At 42.3% G+C, this 24,445-nt stretch overlaps 2 protein-coding genes across 3 annotated transcripts; one reads left to right on the top strand and one right to left on the bottom strand.

Annotated features, from left to right (window-relative positions):
- Nucleotides 1–49: 49 nt before the first annotated feature.
- On the top strand, nt 50–15,793 carry C6H11orf16 (chromosome 6 C11orf16 homolog). 2 transcript variants are annotated; one of them, XM_073347521.2, is made up of 9 exons: nt 50–2,797; nt 4,434–4,618; nt 6,098–6,254; nt 7,856–8,084; nt 8,929–9,606; nt 10,376–10,563; nt 11,195–11,367; nt 13,077–13,326; nt 13,738–15,793. In XM_073347521.2, exons 2-9 carry the CDS (start codon nt 4,452–4,454, stop codon nt 13,819–13,821), a joined length of 1,926 nt encoding a protein of 641 aa, XP_073203622.2. In that variant the 5' UTR covers nt 50–2,797; nt 4,434–4,451; the 3' UTR covers nt 13,822–15,793. The 2 variants fall into 2 exon arrangements, with proteins under 2 accessions (XP_073203622.2, XP_073203621.2); XM_073347520.2 differs by having other exon boundaries at nt 4,421–4,618.
- AKIP1 (A-kinase interacting protein 1) lies at nt 14,421–24,445 on the bottom strand. Its single transcript, XM_073347524.2, has 4 exons — nt 23,958–24,445; nt 20,997–21,074; nt 18,391–18,504; nt 14,421–14,869 (listed from the first exon to the last, which is right to left on the bottom strand). Exons 1-4 carry the CDS (start codon nt 24,072–24,074, stop codon nt 14,726–14,728), a joined length of 453 nt encoding a protein of 150 aa, XP_073203625.1. The 5' UTR covers nt 24,075–24,445; the 3' UTR covers nt 14,421–14,725.

Genomic DNA, 24,445 nt, shown 5'->3' with positions numbered 1-24,445 from the left:
GATGTTTCATTTCCTGCTCATTTTCACACCTCCCCAATTTTTCTTTTAAAGTTGCTTGTGTATTGGTCTAGTGGCTATAGCCTGGGACTCCAGTTTTGCCACAGGCCCGCTGGGTGAACTTCAGCAAGTCAGTGCCCCCCATGTGCCTCAGTTTCCCCAACTGTAAAATGAGGATAGTGACCTTTTGAAATACTTTGAGATCTACTCATATAAAGCACTATAAAAGTGAATTATTATTATTTATTAAAAAGGGGTAAAAACACTTTTCAAAATAGTTACCTGAATGTGGAAAAATGCAGCATTTTTGGAAATGCAGCTCTATCCTTTTGTTAACCTATTCTTTTTTGTACTTGAAACCTGGAAGTCTTACTGTGGTTTTAAACCCCTTTTTTCCTGGCCAAACTCCAATCTGGGAGCTGGATTCCATCACCCATGCTGTCAGTGAGCTTAGTTCATGAGTCGTCTTGTTGAAAATCACTGAATATGGATTTACTTACTGACATAGTAAGATACTACTCAGAGGAGGGGTGGCAGAATCTGGCGCTGGGGAATGACATCATGTAAGCCTGTATGTCGCTGCACTTTCACTGGGATAATGTTGTCTTCACTTCATGTCCTAAATTGTTGCTCTGCACTCTTAAATAGCTGACCGTTTCACCCCACAGCTCGCTGCATTTCAGCAAAGTTTTCTAGTTAGGGCCTACTCACATGAGAGTGATGAGGAAGATTTAGCCCATAGTTTGCAAAGAGCTTTGACATCCCTTGGGTTGAAAGGTGCTATATTATTTACAGTCCTATTTTATTGATATTCAATAAAAAGGCTCTCCACATACCATAATGAGAGCCACTGCAACATGGGTGCAGCAAAGTACTGAGGAAAAAGTCATTAGCAGCTGATAATCTAAACCAGATGTGGCTTTTCCTTGAGGCCCAGCAGTCATCTGTACGCTACTGGGTTTATGGAAGCAAAAAGCGAGTTTTACCATGGCACAGAAAAGGAACATTAGTCTACTAGTCACTGTTTGCAGTACTATCCCTTTACGCGCGAGGCAGGTCTCTAGTGCACACGTAGCTCTCTCCATTCTACTTGAAATCTTGAAATCTCCACTGTTGTTTTTGAAGGCTTAAAAGCTTTGTTGCTGCTACAGCCCACACTGGACCTGGTCATGACCAAGCTTATCTTTGCTCTTTTCTGAGTGAAAACAAAGCTTTAAGCCCAAGAGTTTCAAAAATAGGATCTTCAAGTCCACATTCAGGTTCCTGAGTAAGTGGCCTGATTTTCAAAACATTGGAGCCCCCATGACTTCATGCCTGAGTTCCTCTCAGGAGGAGGAAGACAGCATGACTATTTTCCAAGCTTTTGGACACTATATTTCCAAGCTATTTTCCAAGACAATAGGGATCAGAAGTAATTCTGCTCGTCATCCACTTGTTTTAAATTCATTTCCTTAGGACAATCATCTGGTTAAAAGACTATGAAATACAATTCTGATGAAACAGCTCGAAAGTAGATCTTGTTTCGCTAGCTGGCAATGAGATTTCAGCCGTGCTTAATTTGTAGTGAAAGAGGTGCCGGGGCTCGAGCAATTTTTTTACATTCATAATTCATGCAGCAAACCCAGAGGTGCCAGGGCTATGAACTGCCAAGCCTAGAGGTGCCGGGGCTCAGCCCTGGCACAAATTAAGTACTGGATTTCATATGTGTAGCGGATGAATGTAAAAAAAACCCAGCAGAGGAGCAATGAAATGCCCTTGCAACAATTCATTAATGTTATGGAAGAGGAGACAGATCTAGAGGTCAGAGCAGGGATCAACAATCAGGAAGACTCCTAGATCTTATTCCAGGTTAAGAAATCTCTGTTTACTCACCTGAAAATGGGAGGGAGGCAGTATTGTCCAGTGGGTGGCCCCTTGACTGGAACTCAGGAAATCAGGGTTATGTTCCAGGCTCTGACATTGACCTGCTGAGTGACCTTTGGAAAGTCAGACTGGAAGCTCTGTGGGGCAGTGGCTGTCTCTAAGTTTTTGTACACTGCCTAGCACAATGAGGCGGGTGCTACTGCAATACAAATAAAAATAAATCACTTCACCTATCTGTGTCTCCTCTGACCCCTTATCTGTCTAGTCTAGACCGTGAGCTCTTAGGGGTTGGAACTCCCTCTTACTGTTTATACAGTGCCTACCACGATGGGGCTTTGATCTTCTTTGGGGCATTGAGGTGTTACTGTAATACACAGCATACTGTATTATTATCTACCTAGTAGATGGATGTGAGGCTTAATGACTTAATGTTTGTAAAGTGATGTGACACCAGCTCAACCACTTCCCTTTTACCCTAACTGCACTGCAGCACTTTTGTTACCTCATATAGGCATTTTTATTTTAATCCCACAGGTTCATATGACCCTGTCTTGGTCAATAAAATTGTGTTTGGTCATTCAAGGGTGCAAAATAGACTGTATATGCACAATGCATTCCTACACTATGACCCCACCACGGTAACTGATACTTTGATCGAATGGATTATGTCTGTCACATTTAAAATAGAATGGATATGTGTTAGATGATCATCTATGGGACTACCGTTCCTTTGGCTGTTGGCTGAAACACTCATGTACGTGCATGCGTGGCTTTCTTCAACACAGTCACTTCCTGTTGGTAATGAATCTATGGCAACCAGCTTAGTAACTGGAAAACACTAGCAACAAATGACTTTTCACACTGAACAGGCAAAAGGGCAGGATTTCTGAAGTCAGGCCAGGTGTGGGAGGACAAGATTGGGCACTCTCAATATCTGGTAAGTTCAATATATTCAGTTTCCAGAACCACTGTATCTAAGTAATTGAAGCTGCTCAGTAAACATAATATAATTTTATACAAGTCACCTGTGTCTTTGCTCTCCTCTGCCCATGCTGTATCTGTTCTGTGGATAAGAAGGGACTTTGCTCCTCAGGGCTGTCTGGCCAATATCTTTCCCCAGCACTAAATTCACTGCAAAATTTTTTTTTAATGTTAAGTTAAAAATAAAATTAATTTGAACATCAATACAAAGTCTAACTTTACATTACATTAATTTTTTCATTAATATTTATGTGTAAGAATCAGTATGCTTGTAAAGTAATCAATATCCTTGACATTATTTGCTTATTTGCAGACACAAGTTTTGCAGAGATTATTACAATAATTGTTGCAATATGTGATCCTGTTGCAATTTATGATCTGGTTGGGAGTTTATATAAAATACTGGTTTGTTAAATAAGAATTTGCTGAAATCTGACCATATTTATCAAAAGAGCAGCCAGATGATAGTCTTTTATACCAGAGAAAATGAGAGAGTAAAATCCACAGGTAACATTTTTCAAATGCAGCTAAATAACATAGGAGCCTAAATTCCATTTGCAAATGTAATTTAGGAGCATAGTCCAATTGTCTTTCAGTTAGAAAATTTTACCCCATGTATAAATATTTTAAAGTAATATAAAAAATCTAGTTAGAATAGAAATGTCCTGCTAAATCTTGCCCAGGTTACAAGGTAGCTATAGCATTGTAAATCTTAACTTGACAGCCACAGAATAGTTATCTCTTCACTTGTCAAATGTGAGCCATGATTTCCTTCTCTTGCTAAAAGCATAACCTTTCATCATAAAACATGACAGAACAGCTGCAAGATCAAATGATTGCCCCTTAAATACATCACTATAACACAAGTAACAGGCAACGTTAATCTAGTGCTACATTCAAAAGCTGTCTTCGAGCTCATTCAGCTATATCAGCTCCAGCTGTGATTTTGGTCATAGCTCATAAAATATGTAGGATTGGGTTGGGACAGGACACAGATGGGAATCATTTTAGGAAGAATGCAGGTGCAGCAGGTGATGGTGTTGATTCCTGAGGTGGCATAACTATGAGTCTCTCAGTGGTGTTCGAGGGCACTAATCTATGGAGGACTTGATTTAAAACAGGAAATTCCCGAAGACTTTTCTAGTTTATTTAATGTTGCTAAGGTGCCAATCACCTTTTGTAAAAGTCTGATTCAAAGTCCTTTGAAGTCAATGGAAAGGCTCTTATTGACATCAGTGGGTTTTGGATAGTATAGGGGTGTTAACCACACTGACTTCTCCTGGCCAAATTCAAGTCTGGTGAATTACATTCCAGCTACCTAAATCTCCCCTGTAATTTCAACTGAGTACCTTAATCTTCAGTTCCTGTTGCTCTGCACTGTTAAACAGTTGTTATATTTCACACCAGAAGTGGCTGCATTTTCAGTGGTAGGCAAACTTTTGATTCATGTTCTTATGTAAAACTCCTTTGGGAGCCACTAGAAAATGTAAGTCATTGTGATCATCATCTAACTACTGTGTATATTTGCTTAAAACCTGGTACGTCGTGTTTATTCACATCAAATATAAAATTATCACAGTTCCATTTTGTAGGTAACTGCTTATGGGGGAATGGAGAATCCAGGAAGATCCTTGTTTACAGAGCACAAGTACTGCAGAGCAATGACAGCACTAGATAAACTCTCATGCAGCAACTTCCTAACTAATATCGATCCCTTCTCTAGTGGGTCTTCCATGGTGCATCCTGCTTGGGTTACCAGACTTCTCATCCCACAAAGGTAATAAAAAGTTCTTGCTTGTGTCTGTCATTTGCTTTCTCACTTCCAGTCTCTACCCATCTTGACAAATTAGCAAACTGAAGATAGTTTGAGAATTGCCACAATGTTTTTCATTGTCAGCTTTATAGACCATTACTGATTAAAATTTTCTGCAACACTGTTGACGACTGAAAACAAGCTATGAAGTAAGTCCACAAACTAAAGAGACAGGCCCATTGGCGCCAGCTGTTCTTTACAAGCAACTCCTTTCTCAGATCTGACAAACTCACTACACTTAATACATCCCTTTCGTGGTATTTTTCCATGAAAGGTAGCATGTAAGGTCTCTACTGAAAGCTTGTAACTTAATAATACTCATAATCATTGTGAGATGTGTGTACGGGTAATATTTAAGGCATAATTTAACTATATTGAAAACTATGTTGTATCATCTTAAAGTTGGTCAGAAAACATCGTATGATTGGGTGATAGCCCACTCGAGTGGGAGGGAGTTGTCATCCCCCCCTGCTCAGTTGGTGATATAATGCCCTGTCCCAGAACAGTCATTGGAAAACCATCAAAGACAACTGCAAACAATCAAAACCACTTGGAGGTAAAAAGGACCATAACAACAGACAATGCCCTGTGTGTGAATAAAGACGAAAGACTGATTCAGTGTAACACATGATGGAAAAAGACTCCTTGTATCCATTCATTGAGGAGACATGTTGTTGAATGGGGGGCAGGTTTTATGAAAAATTGGATCCTGGTTCCTGTGATGCCAGCCAACTCTGCAACAGACTGAACTAGGGGTGGGGTGCTTTGTTAGCTAGGAAAAGTAACTATTAATAAACTGTAGGCCCTAGTTTGCATTTTATGATTTGTTTTCTATTGTAACTGGATGTTTCCATTACTGTGGAACATCTTTAAACATCTTTTTTCTAGTGGAGTCTCTCTTCTTTCTTATGATAAAACAAAAGAAGGTTTATTTAAATGCAGTACTTTATACAAAAGTGATTTAGGGTAAAAGTGGTAAACTGGGGCACACTGCTCCTTTGAGGGCAAAGGAGCTGGGATTTCTGAGAGTAGCCAGTACAGGGTCTGGATATCACAGGGGAATGCTTCAAGGGAACTTGGGACACCTCTTGTTAACCTGATGTTAAGGGCAGTTAGAGGCTAGTTTGTTAGAGCATAAGTTAGAGCAACTACTGCTGTAGGTTATACCAAACTAGGATCACAGTGTGATCCTTCCACAACCAGCAAACACCCTCCCGCACAGTGGTGTGAGGCTGAGAGGAGCTGCTTGAGTTATGCAAGCAAGGGATTCTCCTGCACAGGCAAATCCTCAGCCAGCTCCTTCTGCCTGCTTTACACCATAGGGGTGGAACAAAACAGGTCCACCAGGGCCCGGGATCTGGCCCTTGAAGGTTAATAGATTGTCTTCGTTTGACTTATGGAAGCCGTTTGCTCTCACCACTAACCCTTTTCTTTTTATTCAAGGTGCTCATGGATCGGCCACTGTCCACATTTCCCTGACACAGCATGTAAGGGGCTGAAGGTGTGGGAAAAATCAGTGGACATTGCTCATGTTCCTGTTTTAGCAAGAAGGGAATCTGATGGGTTTTATTATCTTGGTACGATAAAACAGGAGATAGAGGCAAGTGATTATTAGCTCACCTATCTTGTATAGCTATTCTTAATTTACTGTGTGCCCCCATTACAGTGAGATCTGTTCATTGTAGGAAGTCACATGGATCAGACCCTGGACTCTCCCAGAAGAGATTCACAAAGGGTCAAATTCATGGATTGCAGAATGACCCCCAGTAGCATCTCTCCACCACTTGAACCCCTGCTATGGGTGGAACTGGGTTGGGGGGGGGGGTGCAAAGGCAGATCAGCTGTGCAGTGGGGTCTGTGCATCATTTCTGTCGGTTCTGATGTAGGCTGTTGCATGAAGTCAGGAGGCAAGTCACAACCAGAGCATCTGCATTTGTGATTATATAGCTCCAGTGGATTAAAGACCATGTATATGGGCAGTAGTGTCCAGTGGTCCAGCCCATCCTACTGTACCTATTGATTAAGAGCATGCTGTATGAGTCTGCTCCGGATAACAAAGGTATGGGCTGAGATGACACCTGTATGCAGCCTCTATGCCTCCTTTGCTGGGCCTTCTCTTCCTGATGTCGGACTTTCTGGCAGCTATTCTAGTCTGCAAAAGGGACTGTTGGCTTGTGGAAAGTCAGGGTATGCCCATTATTCAGAAAACAAGGCAGCTGCTTGTCCGATAGGGACTACCAGACTGATCTCTTTAGGGAAGCTCCTGCTGTGACGCTATGCTACTGTAACGCTTTGGCGTCCCATTCTTCCACCAGCGCTGATGTTTTTTTGGAAGGTCGTTTTGCCCCAGTTGGGCCCATCCTGCAAGGTTGCAAGAAGCCTTGGCTCCTGCTGCGACTCAGGGCTCTCAGCACCTTGCAGGGACAGGCTCTTTGTTTCTGAGCCAGTCGTGCTGGGCATTGAGCCACGTTTAGATTAATTTTGTGGTGTTATGGCCTGTGCCACACCTACTGTTGTGAATAGACAGATAAACATCAATACTGTTGGAAAACTGTTAGTGTGTTATGGATACACTTAGGGCTTTATTCCCCTGCAAACCAAGGCACAGCATGTCTTTTCAGAGACACTAGTGAATGCTTTAATTCATTAAGTTGTTAGCACTTAAAACTTTAAAGAAAAAAGGGCCTATTCTTTCTGAAGAGCAGGGGAGTGGCTTGCTTCACTTGCTGATGCAAAGCTCCTTAACTGTTTTCTAAAAGATAAAATGCCTGGTTACCCAGTATGTAACAGAAAAGGATTCATGAGTGAATAGAGAACAGTTCTGAACTGCCTTTGGGTACTTTGTCACCATCTATGTACAGGGTAGTTTGTGAAATTGGCAGCATCCCATGAATTACAGCTGGGCATGGAATCTCAGGCCTGTAGTGTCTTTTGCAGGGGAGAAAATACAGGTCTTAGTTGTCGTATATGCACAGGGGTATTTTACCAAGGCTGCTGAACACAAACATCCCCCTGTAGTTCTTTCCAGCTCTCTAGATGAGAGACTAACACAGCACGTGCTGCTTACTGTCACCATTCCTACTGTCCTAGAGTTCAGGCCTAGTCTAAGCTGCCATGGAAGGGACTGCTGACTGCAGTACAAGGCCTTATATTATGTATACAGGGTGGGCTTCCTCATAATTGTTTTGTTCCTGGTAACAGGGCGAAAGAGGAACTTTCCTGGTAGAGTTTGACAAACCACCTGCATCGGGTGACAAGTATTCAGTATGTGTGCAAAAAACAGCCAGGGATGACATCCTTGAATATGTCAACAGAATGAGGCACTCCATACTCCCTGGAGACAAAGTGCTGGCACCCTGGGAACCAGACCTTGTCAGATATGGCCCTGGAACCATCCTCCTGGGCATTGAGACACGGGATCCCCTGAGAGGTAAGAAGGGATCCCCTGAAGTGGTAAGAATGAACACTGTTTTTGATATTGCTATTGCAGCAGAAGCATCAGTGCAACTTGCAATGTTTATTTTAAAAATTTATACCAAGGGATGCAGTGGGAACTAGTAACGGATCCCTAGAAAGTGCTCCTTAGTAATACCTTGAGTGTGAGAGTTAACTTCTAGATTGCTCTACCTTTTATTAAGAAAACAGTGACTTTTTAAATTTGCACCTTTGCTATCCACTACATTTAGTCTTTTAGCAGTTATTCAATTTAACTTCTTACTGAAACAAGGGCACCAGCCATTGGGGAAAGGATAATGTGTTCCATTATCTGTTTCATAGGGAAACCCCATTTTCAAATGGGGGTAGTGTTAAGAAGATGGCGCCCGTTAGAATGCTCAGATCGGCACTGGGTTATTTATATAGCCAAGTGCTGATCTGAGCACCCACATGTGGAATTTAGATAAACTAATAATCTACCCATGTTTGACAATTTGGCCCTGTTTGCTTATCAAAATACTGGTAAAATGTCATTGGATTATCACGGCCCAATTTGGCTGCAATACCAAAATTACCAGACAATTACCATTTGTGTCTCTTTCACATGGGGACAGATTTGCAGGAAAACTTCTGCCAGGTCTGTGATAACAATGGCAAATTCAATAGCAGCCTTCATATCGTACAGTATATGATGAGGAGGTGTTAGAACAGGAGGGTGTTCCTGCTCTTGGACAAAGGTAGAAAACGTGTATTAAAGTGCTAAGACCAGTCAAGGAACTAGTATTTTCCCAACCAGAGCAGTACTGTCTAATGGTATCTTACCTTTTTCTTTTCAATAGCCTCAGAGGATGAAGAAATCATGGTCTATTTTTGGAATGACAAGAAAGTGAAAGTACCACTAGGTGTGGCCTTATGGATTCCACCAGACATGTGGGAAAGGATGGTTGAGATGATTCACATGCCCTTCAGCAGCAGATTAAAGTTTATGAACCCCCACAACACTACTAGCTCTTACACTTCTACTTGCAGATTTCTAAGAGCCCCCATCCATTCATGTGCTTTAGATGATGGGCTAAGTAAGTACAGGTGGCCACGGCCATGCCCATTAATCTGCCCCCCCTTTCATGGTCACTGTCACAGTGTATGCTGTTCACCAGTCCATGTGGGATGTATCAGCTGCTCCCATCCCAAATTCAATGCCTGGTGGCCTCTACTATCCACATCTTTGGTCTCTCAAAGAGGCACTAAACTGCAAGAGTCCAATAACAAACCCACGGCACAACTTCTAGAATTGGAAGGTCCAAAGGAAAATGAACCAGCAGCTGCTGCTGCTTCTTCCTCCTCCTCTTCTGATTTAGAAAGTGAGGAGGAGATGTGCCTAACTAAGAGCACGATGGTGGATAGTGCTATTAATACAGATTCCAGTCTTTTTGAAAAGCCCAAACTGAAAGATGCTGCAAGACCTGAGTGGAAGTATTGGAAGAGAAGCCACCCCAAGTCACATCCTAGGAATCCAGGTATATTTCATCTCTTTCCTTAGTTATTTGTCAACAGGTGCTTCTTCACTGAAAGCGTTCTATGACCCTCTTCAGTCTGGCACTGTATCTCATTCAGTGTTAGACTCGAATGTGGGTCTATATCTCTGCTAGCAGTGACACAGATGTACTTGTAAATGTCTAAACTTACCTTATTTCAACATTGGTAGACAAATCGTATGTATGATGCATAGAAAGCAGAAAAAAAATCTGACCATCAATGTCATTTATCCTTTAACTACTACCTAGAATTTAAAATAGGTTAAATAAATTCATAAATCTGAAATTCATAAAAATGTTATTTTGTAGCCCCACTCCCCTTTTTGAAAAGCAAAACAAAACTTTGTACTGGGGCCTAAACCAGGCATCAGTTAAAAATCCTTTTAATTAATTTCTATAAATGCAAGATCTGCACCAGGTTTTGCCTTCTTCATCACATGTAAGGGCTCCTCTTTCAGTACTTTATCCAGTGGAAAAATGGAATCAGCAAAAATGGAATCAGATTCAGGAACACACAAACAACTCTAAATTCCTAATCTCCCCCCCCCCCCCAACCCTTCCCACATTTTTCATGATGCCACCCACACAGTTAACTTTTACTTTAGTAACTGATATCCAGAACCAGAAATCGTGAACCTACAAGAGTTCCTTTTAGGTTAAAATTGCACTTTCCCTTCCAAATGATTACCATTTTTTATCTTTAATGTAAAAGTAAGATTATGCACATTAAATATAGTATCTATATCCCCAGGAATCAGCATTCCCAGCAGCAAGTGTACAAAGGGGAAAGCAGAATCCAGAGCCATTTTCTGCTTGGACATGTACCCTGTTGCACCAACCAACCAGAGTGCAATGTTTGAAACTATTGAGCAGTCTCAGAGAAGACATTTCACACTGAAAGATGTCTTAATCCACCATGATTTCAAGCCATCACTGGGAGTAAGTAATCTATGGTGAAACAGTATTATAATTAGGTACATTGGTTCTTTAAATTGAAGATGATGATGATCTGGATATTAGCTGCAGAAGCAAATGGCCCTAAGGTTACCCTGTTGCCTACTAACCCCTCCCCCCACCCCATCTCTGTTTTTGCGCGAGAGCTCCTCTTCTAATTCAAGATGCAGCTGGGCAGGATCTGAAGCCATCTTACTCAGTTTAAAAAAAACCCCAAAACTAAAACTTGGCATGTAACTCAATGGTGATTCAATGGCGCTTGTAACCTTGGAGACTGATTCAATGCTCACTGAAGTCATGGGAGCTAGATTACAGCTTTAGGAAGGTAAACAACTCCTATAGAATGCTTGATCCTGGGAATGGATGGCTCTGAAATTCAGGAGTAATAGAATCCAAGCAAAGAGCTCTCCTTCCTTCTATCTACACAGCTCTGCACCAGGCACACTCCATCGAGGGCATTTTGTACTGCCCCAAAGCCTGATGCGTGTGGGTATTTTTCTAGAAATCAGTCTCTGCTGAATACTGCTCTAGAGTTCAATGAGAGGATACAAAATGCATAAACCAAGTCAAAGGAAAGAGGACTAAAGTCCTAGTTTTCATGCTTAATTTCTCCCAGCCGCAGGCCACTCCTTGTTTAGAGAAACTTGGAGAAAATCAAATAGAACGTGAACGCCAAAGAAAAGCCTGCATGGAACAAAAAAGAAAGAAAAAATTCTGGCAGCAGACGTGGGAGCATGAAAGAGAACAGCAGGCTGAAGAGAAATACTACACTGCACAGGAACACCGGAGGTACATCACACAGGTCAAGTATTAGCTACTCTGCATCTTCCCTCTTTTGGTTCAATGGACTTTGACCACAGAGTAAAGCATTGTGCACACTAAACTTATATGAAGAACTCCTAATAGAAAATATGCATAGTAATTTCAGCAGAATGAGTGTCTAGTTTAAATTATCAATAAATGTCCACATTGTGCTCTGTTGTAACTGATTTATACCTTTCTTAGGAAACCACTGTTCATAGGCTTCTTTGAAACAAGTACAAAACTTCAGGCATTCTGTACATTAATGGTTAGGTTATGTCAGATATTTGTTTCTACCAATTTTGGAATAAATGACTAAGCCGTCATATCCTAATGGACAGGGCTTTAACACAAACCCCTATGTAATGCATAATTTTTACTGAAGTCAATAGTTTTGCATGTGGGAGGACTGCAGGGTTGGGCCCTGTATGTTTGTAAAGACTATAAAAAAAACTAAATGAAGAGACTGAGTTGCATCTGTGGCTGGCCATCCTGTTCCCTGCAGAACTGGTGGAAGAAACAGAAGGGACATTCCTTCTCTGATTGATTAAAGATTTAAAGGGTTGACTCAATATCACATTCCCCAAAAGACATAGGCCCAGTTCAAGTAATTTTGTGAGACCAAATTACAATGTGACTGTCCCTAAACACAGTTAAAGCATAAGTTCTATCTTGTACTCTAGATCAGGGGCAGGCAAACTTTTTGGCCTGAGGGCTGCGCCTCCCCAAACAGCCAAGCAGGGCCTGGCCCCAGCCCCAGGCCCCTATCCGACTGTCCCCTGGGGACTCCTGCCCCATCCAAGCCCCTGTTCCCTGTCCGCCCCCCAGGGACCCCTGCTCTTGGTCCCCTACCTGCCCCCAGACCCCCCGCCCCTAACTACTACCCCCAACCGCCCCATCCTGACCTCCCCCCAGGGACCCCTGCCCCATCCACCACCCCTGCTCTCGGTCCCCTGACTGTGAACCCACTGCTCCATCCAACTCCTCCTCTCATTCTTGACTGCCCCCCTGGGACCCCTGCCCCCATTCAACCCCCTGTTCCCCACCCTCTGACTGCCCTGACCCTATCCACACCCCCACCCCAGACTCCCTTGCCCTCTAACCAACGCTCTCTTACCGCGCTACCTGGAGCATCGGTGGCTGGCAGCATGGTTGCACCAGGAGAGGCAGCTATGCCGTGCAGAACAGAGCACTGGGTCAGGCCGGGCTCTGCAGCCACACCACGCAGAGCATTGCACCAGCTGCGGGGGAGGAGCTGGGAGCTAGCCTCCAAGGCCAGGAGCTCAGGGGCCAAGCAGGACAGTCCCATGGGCCGGATGTGGCCTGCAGGCCATAGTTTGCCCACCTCTGTTCTAGATGGAGCCTTAAACTACTTGACCATATCCTTTACAAACATACAAGTTTAGTTAAGAGCCAACTAAAACTTCAGGGTGGGTTTTCAAAAGTGCTTAGCTTTATCCTATCTTTGCTCCCACAGATGTGAACAGTGAAAGTCCCACTGAGTGCTTCTGAAACTCTATCCTAAGGTTTATTTTTAAACATTTCTATTCCATTGAAGAGTTTATGTACCTGTAAAACTGCTTCCACTGAGAAAGCTACACCAGGCAGGTGTATTTATTTTGAGGATAAGAGAAGAGCAGACAAAAAACACAATCTTTTCAGAAAAATGCTTAACTCACTGGGTTTTTCTTCTCCAGGAAAAAGCTGCTGCAGCATTTTGAGAATGAAGATAAGAAGGTAAAAGAACAAGATATAAAGCAGAATCAGACAATGAAAACAAAGCAACTCACACAGCAGAGGACAAACCTGAAAATGCAGACTATGGCAGAGGAGGACAGGCAGAAAGGACAGCAAAGACTAGCTCATCTGCAACAAGTCAAAGAGACACATGATCAGAGGGAATTTAATAAGTGTATAGCTGAAGAAATTAAAAAGAAACAATATCAGGTAAACTACCCATCTATACAGGGTTATTTTTATACAGTGAATAAAGTGTGCCCTCATCATCAAGCTCTCTGCTCTAATGACCTTCAACTCTCCGTTAAATGAACAAAAGCTGTAGGTAGCCAGAATAGCTTTATGGATAACACCACCTTAACCGATTAAAATCAATTCCATTTAGATGGAAATTCACTGTCCTGTCCAGAGGATGTGTGTCTTTCCATATTAAGTTCCATTCTAGTCCACTGTGCTGGACTAGAAACCAACACTCTTGGGGAGAGAGGAACAACAAGTAATAGTACAGAAAACCTGAACAATTGGAAATTGAGAGTAAGGTTTTAATAAGCCTCCCGTTTGTTCTCATGGTTTCAAAAAGTCTGTGAGAGGGATTTCAGGATGATGGTTTCTCTCTTGTAGGAAGCCCGAAGGAGAAGAGTGGAGACCCAGTACAAGTTAATGGCAGAAAAGATCTTTCAAGATGAAAAACAGAAGGGAAAGTAACCAAACAGCACAGAACAAAGGAGATACAAACAACAAAAGTAAAAGTTTGCATATGGATACTAAAACACGACATCCATTTTATTCCCAGGTGCCCATTCAGCAAGCTACCTAAGCCCATGAGAAGTCCCATCGACTTCAGTGGGATTACTCATGTTCTTAAATTAGACACATGTTGAAATGCCTGGCTGAATCAGGGCCTTAAAGATAATGAACTTAAGTGGGAGTTAAGCATGCGTGTACATGTTTTGCTCAAGTGGGATTTGGCTTAAATGAAAGTGAAACCGAACAATACTGCCGAAACTTGCATTTATGTAGCAATAACTGGGATTTTTTTTTTAATTGCAACCGTGTGCACATTTTAGCTTGAATTACAGCTCCAGTTTCTTCATTCATACCAGTATGACCAGTTAACTACAATACTCTACATGGCACACTGTAGCCAGATCCTCACCTGCTGTAAATGGGCATGAACTTCAATGGAGCTACATTGACTTATACCAGTTGAGGATTGGGCTTTTCATATTCAAGTAATTATAAATATAACTTGCATGACTTTAGTTCCTAATTTAAAAAAAAATAAAAAAAATTCATCTCAAAGATTAATTTTTAATCCTTTATTCCACTGATTGCTTGACTTAAAAATAACCCCAAACTCTGGGTGATACATGTCACATAATTTCAATTAAGGCATATTTATACAAACATTCATCATGTCCGTGTACACAATGGACTATAATAGCACTGAGTGCACAATAAGTAGACAAAGTGAGTAAAACAGAAGAAGCCCAGAGAAAGGAAGTTGTTAAAGTGCTAAAGAGAAACAGATCTGCATAGCTTGTTATATTAATTCATTAGGATAGCTTAGTATTGTTTTATTCCTATGATTGCTGAGAGAGAGTGATCATCATATACTGAAAGTTAAATCAATACTTTGTCCTGCATTAACATCCACCACATGTGTGTCTTTCACCATATCCTCTGAGGTCGCTGTGACAGAATAGGTGCCAGGGGAGACTTCAATGTAGAGATCTTTGGAAGTCTTTCTACCCTGAAAGGGGAAAAAAAAAATGGTAAGTAATACTGTTTGGTTGTCTTACCTAGACAGAAATGGAATTTTTTAGTTTATAGAGTTACAGTTCAACTAATATACTGACATACTAACATTTTTCAAAAATACATTGGTAGGACGGACGTTAATGGTAGCAAAATTTTTCTGTCCAATACAAAAATTAGCAAGCTGTGATTGTAAAAAATTGCCATATTCAAATCCTTTCATCTTTTTTTAAAGAATACTTAGGTAGAAATAATGTGCTAATTAGCTATCCTCTAACACTGGGAAAAATAGGTTGTCAAAACAAACATAACAAATATGGATAACACCACAAATTTAGTAGAAAAAGAATTGTTTGGGGTTATGATAAAGATTCCATATTTCTCATTTTCTGTGGCCCAGAAGCCAAACCAACTGGTTCCTAAAACTGCCTCTGCAAATTAGCCTTTGGGAAATGTAAAGTATTTCTCTCCTTCCCACTGACCATTAAGCCTACTGGGTCAGAATTATACTTCTCCACCAAGTCAGTGCAATGACTGACGCCCACAACCAAAATTAACTTTCCACAGTTGCAGCAGATAGTGTGTTCAGTAGTTAACATCTTTAAAGAGAATTCTGAAACATGTGACCACCTCCCACAATAGAATTTTCTAGGCCAGATCCTTGGCTTCGATATGGTCCCTTTGCACCACTCAGGCAGCACAGCTGGCTCAAAAGTTACACTTACCTGGCTTTGCTCCAGTACAGGAAAGATGCCAGAAGTACAAGGTGGGGCTGAAGAACGGCTGGACTGTTACTCCTGGTGTAAGTTAGAACGCCTAGAACAATTTAATCATCCACTCACAATTCCTCACAAATTTCACAGCCATCCAAAACTCCAGACATGGGTGACCTTCAATATTTTCAGTAGCACTCTGCTGCCAGCCTGGGGTTCCGTCCGCTGGCCCCCTGCCAGCTGAGGTCCCGTCTGCCGGCCCTGCTCAGCCTGCCGCTGGCCCGGGGCTCTGCTCCTGGCCTCAGCCTGGTGCTCTGCAGCTGCCCCTAGCTGTGACCTACTGGCCCCAGTCTGGGGAAATGAGGGGTACAGACAGGGGCAAGAGGGGGTGCAGCTCGGCCCCCCCCTTCAAAATTGTTCCAGTGCCACTGGGATATTTTTAAGTCCTGATTTGCTGCTTACACCATGCTATGTGGAACAGCGCACTGCGTTTGACATTGTGCGTTCAGTCTGTCGCGATTTTTTTCCCCCACTGTGAGTTGAGGGGTACATTTGACAAAATGTCAGGTCCTAAGAAAGCAAAGTTAGATGTCCGTTCATTTCAGCCTTTTTGGACAGACACATTTGGATTTATTCAAAAAAAGGACCATGCTGTTTGCGCTTTCTGTTGTGAAAGCGTTTGTTGCACATCAAGTGTTCGACATTTTGAAACGAAGCACGAGAAAACCTTTCTTGACTAAGCAGACAAGACTGAATTGATCAAAAAGGCAATAGCAGGATATGAGAAGCATAGCAGTGTTTTTAAAATGCTTAAGTGTAAGTAAAATATCAAGCTACAGAAGAAAGTTACAAGATTGCACAGTGCACTGCAAAAAAAACGGAAAGCCATTTACAGATGGGGAATATATAAAATTTTTTTCAGCAGTTTAGAGGCTTTGTTCACTGATTTGCCAAATAAAGATACGATCGTATCTTTAATAGAAAAACTGCCTGTCTCTGCCAGAACAGTTGAGAGACACAAGCGAAACGGCAGAAAACATTAACGAAAAGTAGACGACAGCATTAAAAGACACAGCAGTGTTTAGCGTTGCAGTTGATGAGAACGTGGATATAAACAACGTTCCATGTTTGGCAGTTGTTGCAAGATATTGTGTCTCCAATGAAATCCAAGAGAAACTTTCTTGCCCAAAACCCCTGCATGGCACCACAAAGGGGGAAGATACAGTGGAAAGTTTAGTAAACCATTTTGAAGAACGAGGAATTGACATCAGAAAAATATTTTGTGTGACAACAGATGGTGCTCCTGCTAGGGTTGGAAAACAGAAGGGATTTGTAAAGTTACTTGAAGATCAAATTGGCCGCCTGACAGTCAAATTTCACTGTATCATCCATCAAGAAAACCTGTATGCTAAAATTTCTAATTCAGAGTTTAATAATGTGATTAATACAGTGGTGCGAATTGTGAATTTCCTTGTTGCTCGATCTGCTTTGACTCTGACAGTTTCAAGCACTGCTAGAAGAGATGGACCATGCTTATAACAATATTCCAATTCACAGCAACATTCGGAGGCTAAGTCATGGCAAAATTTTGGTGTGCTTTGTAAACGGTTTTGAAGCAATCAAGACCTTTTTGTCGGAAAAAGAACAAAACTACCCCGAACTGGATGATGACAAATGGCTGTGTAAGCTCATATTTCTAACTGACATCACCGCTCACCTAAACAAGCTCAACCCCTGTCTCCACAGTGCAGGGCAAATGTTTCTAGTTCTTTATGAACCCTGGAAGGCATTTGTAGTAAAACTAGCAGTTTTTTCTCAGGATACTTGAACTTCGACTTTCTGCTACTTCCAACACGTAAAAGAGCTATCGACGTGTTGCACCGTCAGTGTCACAGATTGCAATGTACATGCAAGAACTGGAATCAGAATTTTCTGACAGATTTCAAGATTTTCAACGATTTGGCCCAATGCTTTCTTTTCTAATGAAACCTGAAAAGTTCAACGAAAGCGACTTAGATTTGTCTGTATTTCAGTGGATGAGTGTTGAAGATTTCGAAATGCAGCTCATTCAGTTAAAAAGCTCAGAAATGTGGACATCAAAGTTTGGAGATCTGCACTTGAAGCTACCAAGAGAGAGCATGGGGCCTCTATTCTGACCTGTTGGACATCCCTGCCAGTGAAATTTAACTGTTTGAAGAAAATTGCGTTTGCAATGCTTTCAGCATTTGGATCCACATACCTGTGTGAACAGGTATCTTCACACATGAAATCTGTCCTCTGTCCCTCTCGGGGCCAGTTAACAACTGATCACTCAGAAGCCTGTGTCCAGCTTAAAGTATCCAAATGTAGGCCAGACATTGGAAAACTCAGCAAGGAAAAGCAAGGGCAAGGATCACACTAAACTGATAAGATCTGCATTTTTTCATTTAATTTTAAATGAAGCTTCTTAAACATTGTAAAAACCTTATTTACTTTACATACAACAATAGTTTAGTTATATAATATAGAGACCTTCTAAAAAAGTTAAAATGTATTACTGGCACACGAAACCTTGAATTACAGTGAATAAATGAAGACTTGGCACACCACTTCTGAAAGGTTGCCAACCTCTGCTCAGATTCTTATATTGGCACCATTGGCACTCATTACTATAGTATCTGAACACTTGAACTGAAACTCAGATTAGTGTGACAAAAGGGCCTGGAGAAGAAGCAGACACAGGGAGATCCCGTGAACATTATGCAGACATCTCCATGTCTTGGATGAGGAAAAGAATTAAATTAAACATGAGCAGTACACTTACCCCTTGTTCCAATGTCTGTAACAAGTTTTCTGCTGCATGTCTGCTGTGATATCTGCAGATGTGTTTAATTTCATTCTCTTGGCATCTACTTGCTGGCACGTAGCTATAATATTTCTGGAAGACAGTTAAAGCAAAGAGGTTTACATAGCCAAACCTCACAACCACACCTAAGAAATCCCTTCTTTCACAGTTAAAAACTAAAGAATGGAAACCCACCACTGTTGACCTTTTGAATTAAATCAGCTGATCTGTTCCCATGTTAGAAACAGGACTATACCCTGAAGCATCAAGTGACTTGAAACCAACCCCTTCAAAGTACTTGAGAATGACTCTACTGCCATCTGCTGTTCCCACTCAAACGAAACACATGAAATATGCATGTGTAGATTTGTTCTTTTGGGTTCCTAGCTGCAAAAGTAGAAAGTTCCATTTTACTTATTTCCTCCATCTGATCAGACATGTGGCCAGTAGACATTTTTGTTTCCAATTCCACTCCCTTGCTTTACTCCTTGAGGTTACAAATGGAAGCAGTTTATATTTGGCAATTGGTTAGTTTAATTTTTTTGTTTATATTGTATGGGTGCCCAAAATTCCATAAAAATAGAAGAACAGCTACACTGACATAATGGATAATGTATTACATATCACTGCATCACAAAAGTCAGCAAAACTTTTGACATGTGGTAAAATTTTCCAAAAGTGCTTAAATGATTTAGCTCCCTAAGACCCATTTTCAGAAGTGAGTTAGTAACTTAGGAACCCAAGTTCCACTGATTTTCAATTACACTTACCCATAAATTCTAGGGTCAGATTTTCAATGTGTGTAAGAGAATCCCCCCTCCCAAAATTATGATCTTGGAGAGTATATTAGACAGCATGGTCTAGTGGACTGAGCATGAAGGGTGGAAGCCAATGACGCAAATTCCCATCCCAGCTCTGCTACTGATTCCATTGAGATGTGGCAAGACTTAGGTTCTTGCCCAGCTTCCTCTTTTGTAATACAGAGAACTTCCTGTCCTGATTGATGGTTGACTAGTGTTTACACAAATGCTTAGAAATTATAAAAGGTGCTGTGATACATGAAGGGGGCAGGGGGTGGGGGTGGGGAGTAACTCCCTTTAATGGACATCCAGACAGCCAGTTAGCTGTAAAATCCCTCTTGGTCTGTTCTCTGCTTGCTTTACCTGTAAAGGGTTAACAAGCCCACAGGTTTAAAAAAAAAGGGAGTGGGCACCTGACCAAAAAAGCCAACGGGAAGGTAGAACAATTTAAAATTGGGAAAAACTTTCCCTTTGTCTGTTTTCTTGGCTGCAGGGACACAATGTTACAAGCAGAAATGCTGTGTGAGGTTTGAACCAGGTATGAAAAAGTATCTTCCATACCTAGAAGAAATAATTTTAATAGGGAACATTTAGTTAGATGCTATCAGGTTTATTTCTTATTTTGGCTTGTGGATCTCCTGTGTGCTAACCCCAGTTGCTTTTGTTTGCTTGTAACCTTTAAGCTGAACCCCCAAGAAAGCTATTTGGGTGCTTAAATTTTTGGAATTGTTTAAGATCTAGTAAAAAGCCTAAGTTACAGATGTATTTTTTTCCTTTTTGTTTTTAACAACATTTACCTTTTTTAAGACCAGGATTGGATTTTTGGTGTCCTAGAGGTTTGTGCATGTTGTTTGATTAGCTGGTAACCACAGCTAATTTCCTTTATTTTCTCTCAGCTCTTCCCTGGAGAGGTAGGGAGAGAGAGGTGTGTGTGCGCGCGTGCGCTTGCTTGAGGGTATCCCACAGGGAGGAATTCCCAAGTGCTCCTTCCTGGGTTCAAAGGGTTTTTTTTTGCATCTGGTTGGTGGCAGCGTTTACCAACCCAAGGTCAGAGAGAAACTGTAACCTTGGGAGAGTAATACAAGCCTGGAGTGGCAAGTATTAATTTTTAGAATCCTTGCAAGCCCCCACTTTCTGCACTTGGAGTGACAGAGTGGGAATTCAGCCTTGACAGGTGCTGTCCAAAACAAAACTACTTTAGTGGTGTGAATGTCTGTGTACCATTGGAAGCAATTGTGTGTATAGATGCATGGGCAGTTTACAAGGGTAAATAGTGTTTAGCAAGTTTTATCTAGTACAGATAAGATTTATGCAATGGATAGCTCCTCCATTTGAAGTTTCTCTTTCTGTCCATCACCATCCCATAATCAAACTTTTCTTCCAGCTGAGAGGAAGAAATGGGCAGCCGCCTTAGGCTGTGACTCCATTATAATTCCACTGATGCTAGTAACCATGGGAATGTAAGTACAGGCTAGGTGGTGGTGTATATACCAGCATATTATCTAACCCAACACAGAGCAGGTTTAAAAGACAGTGGTAAAAATGCTAATCATCAGTCTAAATTTGCTCTCACACAGGTAGCATGGTAAGGGTGGGAGATGTCCCAAGATTTCTTGTTTTAGACAGGGCCCTAGAAGCCACTACCAAAGCTCTTATTGGTCAACTTGTGAGGTTGCTCTGAATCTTTAATTCATTCCTAGTTTTCCCTAACAGCAACGGAACTGAGCCACTAACAGGCACAACATTAGAATATTTCCCCCCCATCCCTCCTCGCATAAAATTTACCTCACACTCCTTTGTGGTTCGACTCATGAACTCCACTATTGAAGCAAATGCTGCATTGAGACGTTCAGAATCTTCTTCCTGTGATTAAACACACGTGTATAAGTCATTATGTCATGTTATTTGTTTCAAAGCAAAAACCTGCCGAGGTGCCTCTGCAGCTTATGCCTTGTTCGTTTAATTCATAAAGCCAGTCCCATTGGACATTACTGCAGCGATGCTAGTAGCTTACATAACAAAATGCTGATGAGTTCTGACAGTTTTCTCCATGGTGAAACTGAACCATCTGTAGCCTAATACTGTGTGTTACGTAGGCAATTAAAAACTATGCCACGCTGGCTTTACTCTATCCTTGGTAACATACATCAGAGGCAACAACGACCTTTACTGTAGGATTACATCCAGTCAACCCACTGCTACACTATGTGAAACAATTACCTGACCTCAGTCTCTCTCAAAGCACCGAGTTAGATACTAATTTATGTGTTAAGCAGCCTTGAAGATTTCATGTTGGCTTTGACTGTTTACCAAATGGAAAGGTAACCAAGCTTGACATTGTACTAAGGGATATTCAAGTGTCCTCATGTGTTATAGCTAATTAAAATGTAAACACTGTACATGTCTAAGTCCTGCACATTCATATGATAGGCCCTTATGGGACATGGGATACAATCATTAAGGATATGTCTATATTTAAAACACTGCAGCTGTAGTGCTTCAGCATAGACACTCACTACAACAATGGGAGAGGTTCTCCCTTCCCCCCCCAAGAGACGGGAGCTAGGTCAATGGAAAGACAGGTTGATGGAAGAATTCCGTCTACTCACGGGACTAGGTCGGCATTGCTATGTCTCTCAGGGTAAGGACTTTTCACATCCCTGAGAGACGCAGCTATACCAATGTAAGTTCTCAGTACAGACCAGCCTTAGATATAACATTTCTCTGACACTGAGGTTCACATGAATTAGTTTATATTCACTGGTATTTTCAATCCTTCTTTACCTTACAGCTTTCTCAGAATAAATCTATTACATTCAATTTGCCTCCATTTTAAAGGGTCTACAATATTTGAACAATTGCAGTTAACATGTCACCTTAAAAGCTAAAGGTTAGCACTGTCTTGACTTGGGGCAATACTCAGTCAGCAAGTCGAGCGGCGATGCTTTTGCAATCCTCTGTCTTATATTTATTTCGCAATTTACACACCAGCCTGATTCAAGTCCACATGGCAGAAAATCTAGGGGAGTCAACTCAGTGACCATGTTGAATGAGTTTCAGCAGAGCATGATCACTCCCTGCGTGAGCAATAAAGAACGTACCACCTTGTTCCAATTTAAGTGTCTGCAGATAGACACAGACAATTTATTTAAATTATTCAGGGAAGGGCCCAGTCTCCTTACCTGTAAGGTGTTATACAATTCTCTATCACTATAAATTAAACACGACCTAAAAAGTACCAAGCACCAGTAAATGTTTAGTTTGAGAACACTGTTTAAAGTATTTTTCATATTTAAAAAATGAAAGCCACAGTTAATAAGCTGAAGTATAAATTACTGTAATATCTTGGCACCAATTCATCCATCACTAAAATGCAGATACCTGCAGGGCTAGATGTGACAGCTGTTTAACAGCACACAATTTCAGGCAGGAACTAAACAAAGTCTTTCAAAATTGAAATTTCAGGGGGATTTTTTGGGAGCTAACACCACTGTGCAAGACTGGGATTTGGCTACTTAAAGCATTATTGTGCTGCAGGCAAGTTAGCCTGCATTACTCTGGAGGGAGTTTATGGTGATGGAGATAAACATGATTTGTGCGTGCTGAGCAAATCATCTAAATACCCAAAAGAACACAGGGTGAGATTTTAAAGAGACTTGTGCTTTCAAGTCACTTAGGTGCTTTTGAAAATCCTATCTTTAGTCAACCTGCACTGACTCCTTACAATATTTATTCTTAAAAGCTATGGGGTATGGGACCCTCTATATAATTCAAATGGTGCTCTTACTTAAAGCTCAGTGTTTTTTACCAGAATACACCACTTAACAGTGGACCTTTTTCCCATCAACAAAGGCTCAACTGCTCACTTTATTTTTCAAATCATCTTGCAAATTACTTAATATGGCCAGGTGTGTTACATTGTCATATACAACAACTGCATATTTTAGATCCCCAAAATGCTTTGAAGATAAAAAGGCAATTGTATGTGCCAAGTGTTTATACATATATTAAATTTAGCTATTATTAATACAGAAAGACTGCAGAACTATATTAAGCAAAAATGCTATTCAACAGATGTGCAAACATAAAGGACTAGTGGTAGGGTCTACTTATCATGGCATATGTGGAACTCAGGGCCAGCTCTATGTTTTGCACGAGCTATCTGCCAAGACATATAGGGCTCTCTCAGCTTCCCCTGACCCCTAACTTAATCCCCCATCTCCACTCTTGCCTAAGCAGCGAGAATGGACTGAAATTCTCTGGCAGAGTGGCAGAAACAAGAGGGATGGGCACTAGAGAAAGCATACAAGGATAAGTTGGTTGTGGAAGGTTGCCACCTTTAAAAAGTATTTTTAGCCGGCCAAAATAAGGCCAGGTTTCCACTGTGGCATTGTTACAGCCCTGTCGTCCACAAGCAGTGTCATCAATGCATTGTTACAGACCTGACACGACAGAGTCAGAGAAGAGAATCTGAGGTTCTTCTAGCCACATAAAGTCTGGATTTGTTTGGTTCAGCAAGCAGGCCTTCGTGGGGGAGGGCAGCATCCCCCAAATCCATAACCGCCCTGTGTAAATCAGAAGAGGCCGCCACCCTCCACACTAACGTGGCTACACACGCCTAAGACTAGCACCGGACTAACGACTCCTGGACTCTTCCCGGAGCACGAGGGAGAGCCGCCCTGACTGGTCCTAGGGCTTCCTTAGTAAAAGCCAGGCGGGGAGGAATCGCCGTTTCCAGACACTGACCACAGGCTCCGGCCAGCTCACTTTCCGCCGCTTAGCCCGTTCCAGGACCTCCCGAGCCAGCCCCGCCGTGCGCTGAGCCACGCCACAGGCCCGCCTCGCTGGCCGGCCGCTCGCCATTCCTCGGGCCCTGGGCCGGAGAGACCCAGGCAGGCTCCTCAGAACAGCCCCCCGGCGGGGAGGCGGCGGCGGCGGCGCCCGGGGCCGGGAAGTAGCTCCCCTGAGCCGGTCTGTGCTGTAGGCTCCGCGGGGCAGGGGGGCCTTGCCAGGCAGCCCCTCAACCAACAACCCCAGGGGCGGGCAGGGCCTCGGGCCGCCCGGCGGCGGCGGCGGCACTCAGCGCGTCTCGGAGCACCGCGGGGGCGGGGCGAGCAGGGAGCAGCGCCTCTCCCCCCGCGCTTATCAAGGCCCGGGGCGGGGGCTGGGAGCGACTGCAGCCCGAGGCGCCGCGGCCGCCGCTGCTGCTGCTGCCGCCGCTGCTTCCCTCGCCC

The sequence above is a fragment of the Lepidochelys kempii genome, chromosome 6 (genome assembly GCF_965140285.1).
Source record: "Lepidochelys kempii isolate rLepKem1 chromosome 6, rLepKem1.hap1, whole genome shotgun sequence".
NCBI lineage: Eukaryota > Metazoa > Chordata > Testudines > Cheloniidae > Lepidochelys > Lepidochelys kempii.
The sequence above is the reverse complement of the archived record's forward strand: the minus strand, read 5'-3'. Positions and strand labels throughout refer to the sequence as shown.

What these genes read in the sequence shown, in the direction of transcription:
- AKIP1 (XM_073347524.2), bottom strand. Translation starts at nt 24,074, where the DNA reads ATGGCGAGCGGCCGGCCAGCGAGGCGGGCCTGTGGCGTGGCTCAGCGC. An exon ending in TGAGCTGGCCGGAGCCTGTG is followed by an intron (nt 21,075 to 23,957) that starts GTCAGTGTCTGG and finishes GTTTAATCACAG; the next exon opens with GAAGAAGATTCTGAACGTCT. An exon ending in GAACCACAAAGGAGTGTGAG is followed by an intron (nt 18,505 to 20,996) that starts GTAAATTTTATG and finishes ACTGTCTTCCAG; the next exon opens with AAATATTATAGCTACGTGCC.
- C6H11orf16 (XM_073347521.2), top strand. Translation starts at nt 4,452, where the DNA reads ATGGAGAATCCAGGAAGATCCTTGTTTACAGAGCACAAGTACTGCAGA. An exon ending in ATTTCAAGCCATCACTGGGA is followed by an intron (nt 10,564 to 11,194) that starts GTAAGTAATCTA and finishes AATTTCTCCCAG; the next exon opens with CCGCAGGCCACTCCTTGTTT. An exon ending in ACTGCACAGGAACACCGGAG is followed by an intron (nt 11,368 to 13,076) that starts GTACATCACACA and finishes TTTCTTCTCCAG; the next exon opens with GAAAAAGCTGCTGCAGCATT.